The sequence below is a fragment of the Antrostomus carolinensis genome, unplaced genomic scaffold (genome assembly GCF_000700745.2).
Source record: "Antrostomus carolinensis isolate BGI_N321 unplaced genomic scaffold, ASM70074v2 scaffold3048, whole genome shotgun sequence".
NCBI classification, from domain to species: Eukaryota; Metazoa; Chordata; class Aves; order Caprimulgiformes; family Caprimulgidae; genus Antrostomus; species Antrostomus carolinensis.
In genome coordinates this window covers 38,331-46,314 of record NW_010333505.1, presented here as the reverse complement: position 1 = coordinate 46,314, position 7,984 = coordinate 38,331, and the positions used below count along the sequence as shown (strand labels likewise).

Sequence of the window (7,984 nt, the reverse complement as noted above, 5' to 3'; positions counted from 1 at the left end):
ATCATCTAGCCACCTGGTTGTAATGTCATAATGTTCATTCCCTACCCCTGCTCCCTGTGTCGAGGCTTGTATGAGATGAGATTACCATTCAAAGCTCTTCAAAAGAAATCAGAAGAATCCCGAGATCCATGATCTTAAAAAATCCTCCACTTCATCAGTCCCTGCTGTAGTAAAGTTCCCCAAAGCTGATAAAAAACCTGATCTAGGACTTCAAAAACATGCAAGTCTTGTCTTATTTTGGCTTTGTTCTGGGCTGCCTTTGTGACCATTAACACAAAGATTTCAGAAGATGACTCTAGGACCACAGTTTAGGAAGGCTGAGTATCCATTGCTCCTCTCCACATTACATACAACTGTTAGCATGTAAAATATTGATCTTAATTTGTCTGTGTTCACTCAGCTCCTAAAACAAAGGGAAAAATGCTGTAGCCTTCCTTTTCTCTCTCCTTTTCCACCATATGCTTTGAAGACTAATTTATATAGCAAAGTATGTTCAGGATTTTTCCCACAACGAAGGAAGAGGATGCTCAAACCCAGCACTAGAATCCCTGGCATCTGATTTCCAGGTAAGTTCTGAGACACAACTCAATCTCCCCTCTCAAATACCAGTTCACAGAGTCAGCTGCAAGGCTGAGAAAGATGCTGACATGAGCATTAAGTTCTCTATTACTCTTGTAAATTTTCGAGCCATAACTGATAGTGTAAATGTTGAAATATGATTCTCTACAACAGCACTTCAACAACACACTTCAATTCTCTTGAAACAAACATGAGGTCTGCTTAAAATGCAGATATTTCAGTGTAATTTCAGAATTTTAAAACTTCACATAGAGAAAAGAGTTTAAGACTCATAACAAAATTCATGTACACTGTGAATACTCCAAAATTAAAATCAGTCTTATAGCAAATCATTATTTTGGCAGTTTCTGCCTTTTGCCACTTATCTACCAATTTATACTTCTAAGCAACACATTGTTCTATATATATATGTGTGTGTGTGTGTGTGTGTGTGTGTGTGTGTGTGTGTGTGTATAGTGCTATACTGCACACTGCCCTACATCTCCTCAGTAACTGACAGGCAGTGCAAAGTGAACTTACCGGTTTCTTTCCTACTATGAGTTTTTCAACCTTCTGGACTTGGGACACATGATCCTCGTTTGTTTTCAGCTCCCGTTTGCGGATTCGCTCATAAATCCCAATGAGCATTTCTCGTGGGATATCCTCCCCATCATCCACACCTGCAGAAGTCAACAGTTTCTATCAGCAGTCTGGCTCTGAATGACCTGATTAACGCACACTGCTAGTTCTCAGCAACGTAGGCTTCTCAGCAACGAGGATAAAACCATGGGCAATTTTTATTTCCTCTGCTAACAGTAATGCCAGTGTTGTCTGAGACTGCTGATGTACAGTTGATGCTGTTTTGTTTTACAGCTGCCAGCTAACATCTCCTGTGCTGTCCTCATGCCTACCCTACCAAAGCAGCTGAAGTTATGTTACTCATGCCTGAAGCACTGGTCTCTGTCCAAAAGCTTACTGCTCCCGACACGCCAAGACACTGATGGAAATTACACAGGTTTGGGGTATTTTTGTTTTAAGTCTCTAATCTAAAACTAAGCCATAAAAAGATTAATTTCCTATGTAAATCCATTTTTTCTTTTAAATTTCCTCTGTTTGGCATCAAAGCTCAAATGAAATAAATAGCCCTTTAGACACTAAAATCTCCACATGACTTCCTCCTAGGAGTACATCACTGGGAAGAAACATATTGCCTCTGTCCCAACATTACTCAACACACTGTTCATAAAATAATTTCCTACATGAGAACTGTCTGAAAACCCAGTAAAATTAATTTAACCAATAATTCCTGTATGACTTCAAAACCAATTCATTTACTCTGGAAAAACAAATCAACAAAATAGCCTAGTCACAGTATTATTGTTTAGCACTGTGTGATTATCGTGTCAGTATTCTCACAAATGCCACAGGCTTTAATGCTTCATCCTGAATTTTTAACAGCAGTGGAAGGAGTCCAACTTCAATAAGTGACTTAAAACCTGATTTCCTGGAGATGGGGAGATGCATGTCTATTTTTTAGACAGATTTTTAAAGAAATAACCTCTCATCTCCCATTCAAAAGCCAAAACACAATATTTTGTCATCCAGTGGAACAACTGCTCACATTAAAAAAAAAAAAAATCAGTGAAAAAATACAGTTTCTTTGCAAGTAGAAGCAAACAAAACAGCCTCTGTTCTGTTCCACACCAGCAAGTCTGCCACAGACCACTCTCTGCAATCCAGTCATTTAGAGGCAAGGTGGCTGGTTATAAAAATGCCTACAATAATAAGAAACTGCTGGCATCCAGGCTGGAGCTCAGAGAAAATATATTTAATACAACAAATGTAACTGTAGGAGTATGTGAAGAGATGAATAACAGGTTTTTTTTAATCTTTATGAGCTTTACAATAAAATAGCAACAGTAACCTAAATTTGGCTAAGTTAAAACATCTGCTTAGCATAGATTGTTCATTAATGTCTTATATAAATCTAAGGAAATAAAATCTCCAAACAGGACTTTCATTATCAAAATCTGAAATTCCAGAACAGCGCAAGTATTTTGTTTTCACTAGTACTAAAATGAAAGTACCACGTGCACACATGAATACAAACTGTCAAGCAGCTGAGATGTACCAATGTGTTTTTATATATGAAGCATTTTGATTCTGTCTTTCTGCTGTTCAGCCCACTTTGAGATACCACGGAGAAAATGGCTGTTAAACAATACAGCAGTGCTTGCTGGTGCCTGCAGTAGCAGGACTACTCTGCTGCCAGGCTGCTACACCCACTGCTGGCAAAAGAAGAGAGACTGTGCACTAGGTCCTGCTTATCCTGTGCTTAAAAGCAGGGGGAGGAGGGTTGCAGTGACTGAGCAGGCAATTTTCCTGGCCTTTGCACAAACACACAGTAATGGAACTATAGTAAAAGCTGGTTTTTCCCTATGGGCACAAACTGTCTTAAAGGAGAAAAAGGGATGGGGACTTCAGCCTCATTTCTCTAACATCTGTGATAAAAGGTTAATGCTGTCTGATCCGTTCTTCCCTGAGTGCCCAGGAACAACAGGAAATGTCATCTCCCCATGCACCATCGTCCTCCTCAGCTCCACAGTGACCACGTTTGTCAGGAAGAGCTGAGCACTGGCTGAGCCGATACATCATAAAAACCTGTTCTTTTTCACCAGAAAGAACCAGGATAGAAAGACCCAAGATACAGATTTGAAAAAAAAAAAAAAAAGATTTTTTTTGGCATTCTAATTGCAGGCTTAGGTGTGCCTGCCGTAGTCTGGCAAACAGTTTCTTGACCAGGAAATATAGCAATGAAGAAACTAAAATGAAATTTCTGTGCTATTTACTGTGTAACTTTACAGTAAGGAAAGGTAGGGGAAGGTCAGGATTTTTTTTTTCCCCCACTGAGAAATTAAATCTTTAGTTTATTTACAAATGTCCTCATCATGGCACAGTGATTTGTGTTCCTTAATATACACAGCTACAGAGCATGAGCAAATTCAAGTTTTCTATGGTAATACCTAACATTTAAGTTTCTAGCAAAGTCACTAATCTACATCTCTTAAGAATGTGGAAAGCTGCTATGTTGTGTTGGGTCCCGGGTATGTACCTCTAACAAAAACACGGAGACAATGGCTCTGTCTCCTCTGCATGCCTAATTAACAAGTGTAAGAGGTTTATGCTTTTGAAACTAGGGAAGGAAAGAAATTTCCTTTTAGAATAAGACTCTAAAATATGTGAGGGATCTCACTTGTTTAATTTTTTTTCAGAATAGAGATCTGATATGCTTTGTAATGCACCGGTTGCTATGGAGAAATCACAAACTACAAACTATGAAGACAGCCATCTCTGTAAGAACTGATCAGTAAGCTTATGCTGCAGTGGTGTAATTCACTATCTAGAAATCACATTCCTCCTCCCAGGATAGTCTGTAACATGCAGTGACACTATATGAAGATTTACATAGCTATAAAGAAACGCATTCTTTGCAATGGAATATATTTACCTTCACTCATGTGTATAGAAGTTGTTGTCATTATGAGTTGCCCTTTGATTTTGTGAAGGGTGTAAGTGTTGCAAATTCCAATTATGCCTAAAAACCTGAGGTACTGAAGAATTCTGAATACGAGGTAATGGTCACTTTTCAGGTACATTGAAAGAACTGGGAATAAAAGGACCTGACAATACATCCACTCAAGAAAGACAAGATAAAAATGACAAAATACTACGTGCTTAGTTCTGTTTTCAATACTCCAGAAATAACTAAAGCCTGTAAAAATGACAGTAGTTGTAAAAGTCAGGTGAAATCAGAATCAAGTGCCCTGTATATTGTCCTTTTCCCAGAAGACACATGGTGTCCATCCAGTGACAGTTACAGGGAAAAGCTTTCATGACCATCGTGGTTGGAGTTCACTTACCCCTTAGATTCTTGACAAAATCTTCCAGCTTCATTTTGCGTTCTGGTTTCACGTTCGGGCTGTACATATCCGTGTTTAACAGTATGATGGCAAAAGCTAGAATGAAGATGGTATCAGGATTTCTAAACTGTCTCACAACACCTGGATTGCAGATACAGTATCGTTGGCTGCAAAAAAGCAAAGAGGAGAAGTTGTCAGAGCTATGAATTACAATTCTATTTCCACCAAATAAACCAACTGCTGCTACATTCCAGAGGCTGAACAAACCATTATTCACCTTCCATGCATATATTTAGTTTTCCCTCCACGTATTTTCATAAACCAATCCTAGAATGTAGAAGGCTTTGGTTTTGTACTACCACTGCAACTTAGTACCCATTCTGAGCTACAATAACATCCTATTTTTATTTTTTTTCAGTAATACCTATTAACACCAGGTAAGAACACAGCATTGATTAGAGCTTACTGCCATATGATGATTTACATCTCATCCTGCCCTGGATAAAGCACGCTTGTGTTAGTATTAGTAAGTTAATGCTCTTTATTCCACTATTGTTGAAATGCTTAATGAAAAGTTGAGAGCATATATACTTTAAAATGTAAATGGTCTTACAATTCCACTTATACAAACTATTATATGCAAATTGTTAGAGACATTAAAAAAACCCCTTGAATTTATTTTCAACTGATGCCAGAAAGAACTTTTAATTGACAAACCTTACTACCTTAATACAAACATATGTGAACAGCACCAGCAAATAAAGTGCCCATTTCCTACTTAGCAAAAGCCACCACAAATGACATGCTGTATTTGAAACTGTATGTAACTCACAAAGACACTGCAAATAAACATTGGAATAGCTTAGATATACCCAACTTCCCCAGTTCTCCAGTTTAATATTAGCCAACAGCAGGTTCCTGGTGACTGAATAATTTATTTCAGCATCATACCTAAAAGCTTCAATGAGCCGCTCTACTTTCTGAGCTTCTCCTTGAACACGGATATGAGCCTGAAATTTCCTGAGTGCTTCATCCAGTTCCATTGTTGAGAAGTCCATCTCATCCACAACGCAGCTGGGATAAAAACATTGCCATTATGTCTTTTAATGTCTAACAATACAGCACCAAAGGGACTGATTTTGAGACCAAAAGAACCTTTCTGTTTTCCATCTCTTGTAGAGATTCATGGAGTTTCCTGAAACATTTAGCAGCAACTGCAGTAACTACAGGTGAGCTGCGAAAGAAGGAGTGCAAATAATAGATCAATGAGAATGCATACATGTAAGCAGCCCCTTTTTTTCTTTTTTTTTAACAGAAGAGCTGCTGGAATGACAAATGTCTGACCAGTGTAAGTGACATACCATTGTGCAGAATAATCACTGGCTTTGTGCTTCCAGGGCGATCAATTATTACGAAGTCAATAATAATAATTACTTTATACTGCTCAAAATATCAAATCTCAAACAGCCTGCAACAAGCACCACAGCCTGCATGAAATGGCTCTGCACCTAGGAATGTTCTTACATATAGAGGAAAAAAAGAAATTAATCTTGTTGGGATACTCTCTTACTGTAATTTTCATCTCCCCATCATTTGCCATGTCTTTCAGGTAACATTTATAGAGAAATAATTACTTCCTTGCTCTGAAAATAGTGCTGACAAAAAATATAAAAAAAGGAATCAGTTTAATATAATCAACAATGTGAACTATGTCATTCCAATACTTTGTTTAAAGATTACTTTAAAATCAGAAGCTTGTAAGTTTCCTTTCTTTAAACTCAGCTGTTAGTTCTTAAATAATCAAACATGAATCACTGCAAGTAACATCACTGTAATGCAGAAACCACAGAAAGTACAACCCAGCCTTAAAAGTCTTGTCTTAAATGTATAGCTATACAATGATAAATTAGAGTAGCTCACTTTTTTTTTTCTAGTAACATTGTAGCCAACAGATTAATACCAAAGAAATTTATTCACTTCACCTTGAGTATTTTTTCTTTTATGCAGAAGCGCAAAGAAAGAAACAAACAAGCCTGGCATTTCTCACACCCTTTCCAATCCACACCTAAAAACCTATTATCAGTTCTGCAATAATGTTCACAGTCTTCCCACCTATTGTAAGTTCTTTAACACTTCCAAAAGCTTTTTTCTCCTTCAAAGGTGTAAAGCACATGTGCAGACAAGCTGGAGTCAAAATGAAGCAATTAGAGCAATTAAGGGCCTCTGGAAACACGCTGGCCAACAACATCATGGGGAGGGGTCTTAAACAATCTTTTGTATGAGCTGTGGAGACAGCAGGTACACACCATGGTCAATGTTCTTTTACTGGAACCAGTATTTTTCTGCAAATATTTCAAAATAGTTAACCAAACTTTTCTAGGGAACAAGTTGCTTTGGCTGGGTCAATACAGCAAATGGAATCATGAAAGTAAGATCAGACATACAATGGTTAACAAAATTATAACCCTGATAATAATATCATGATCATAGTGATAAAGAGAGCATGATTAAACGGACTTCTGTCACTGCAGGAGAGCTTGAGTACGTACATACTCTGGGTGAACAAGTCTATGCTGAACAATACATCTTCCCTCTTGTACTTACATGTCCCAGGCAGGTAAAAGCAGGAATTAGTGAGGCTTCACCACTTCGAGGCAGGCAGATCACTGAAACTTCTGCCTGGGAACTATCCCCAGCTTACCACCTCTCTACAAAATTCAGGCTAGAAGAGTGGAACGTGGCACTTGCTGGGTCACCACAGCTACATTTGCCTTGATCCTCTATGGTACCATCTGCCTGTACTCTTGCACATAACTGCAGTGTAGTAAACTGAAGTGATGGAGTCCCGTACAGAGCAACGCAAGGTCCTGCTTTCCCTCCCACTTGTAGCAGCGTTCTTTATGATGGTTTTATTTTATTCTTCCTTTGAGTGACTGCACTTCTGTTTTCTAATGCAAAGTTGAGGCACAACAGAAGGTCAGATCCTCAGCTACATCTCCATTCCATCAAACACCCCTTGGTCAGGCACACAGCAAGCTGAGGCTCACTGCAGAGCAGCAGTGGCTGATGGGCCTCAAATGTTGGCCAGGGCAACAGCATCACCGCCAGCTATGCCAGCCCCATGCTACCACCTGCCAGCACCTACAGTAGGCCCTGAATGCAGCTCTTGGTCAAAAATTCAGGCTACTCTCTTCAGTATTTTCTAAGCTCCAGTGAAAAGAAGATTTCAAACAGTTGAAACACCCTAATTTACAGGATCTGGGAAACTGGAACACAAAGCAAAGCAAGTCACTTGAAATTAAACTGTGTAACAGAAGAAGGATGATCTGTTAAGGTATCTTTTCCATGTAACAGCCTGGAGTTGGTATCAGTTTGACAAAATTATCTCTAATCTGTAAATATGATATTTAAGATGAAATGCTATTCTATTGTCTCTTTTTAAGAAAAAATACCTTGTTCCTATTTGCAGGCAAGGTTCAGAACACTATCAAGAGAACTGCACCGCT

The 7,984-nt window shown here is 38.6% G+C and overlaps 1 protein-coding gene across 1 annotated transcript in view; it reads right to left on the bottom strand.

Annotated features, from left to right (window-relative positions):
• Positions 1-1,058: 1,058 nt before the first annotated feature.
• The window catches only part of IQSEC1 (IQ motif and Sec7 domain ArfGEF 1), a gene marked incomplete at its 3' end in the record, with an annotated part of 28,567 nt that continues 21,641 nt past the window's right edge, over positions 1,059-7,984 (bottom strand). The window contains exons 4-6 of the mRNA XM_010173866.1: positions 5,430-5,552; positions 4,479-4,645; positions 1,059-1,238 (exon numbers count right to left, since the gene is read on the bottom strand). Coding sequence (XP_010172168.1) covers positions 1,059-1,238; positions 4,479-4,645; positions 5,430-5,552 — 470 coding nt within the window. The remainder of the gene's footprint in view (positions 1,239-4,478; positions 4,646-5,429; positions 5,553-7,984) is intronic.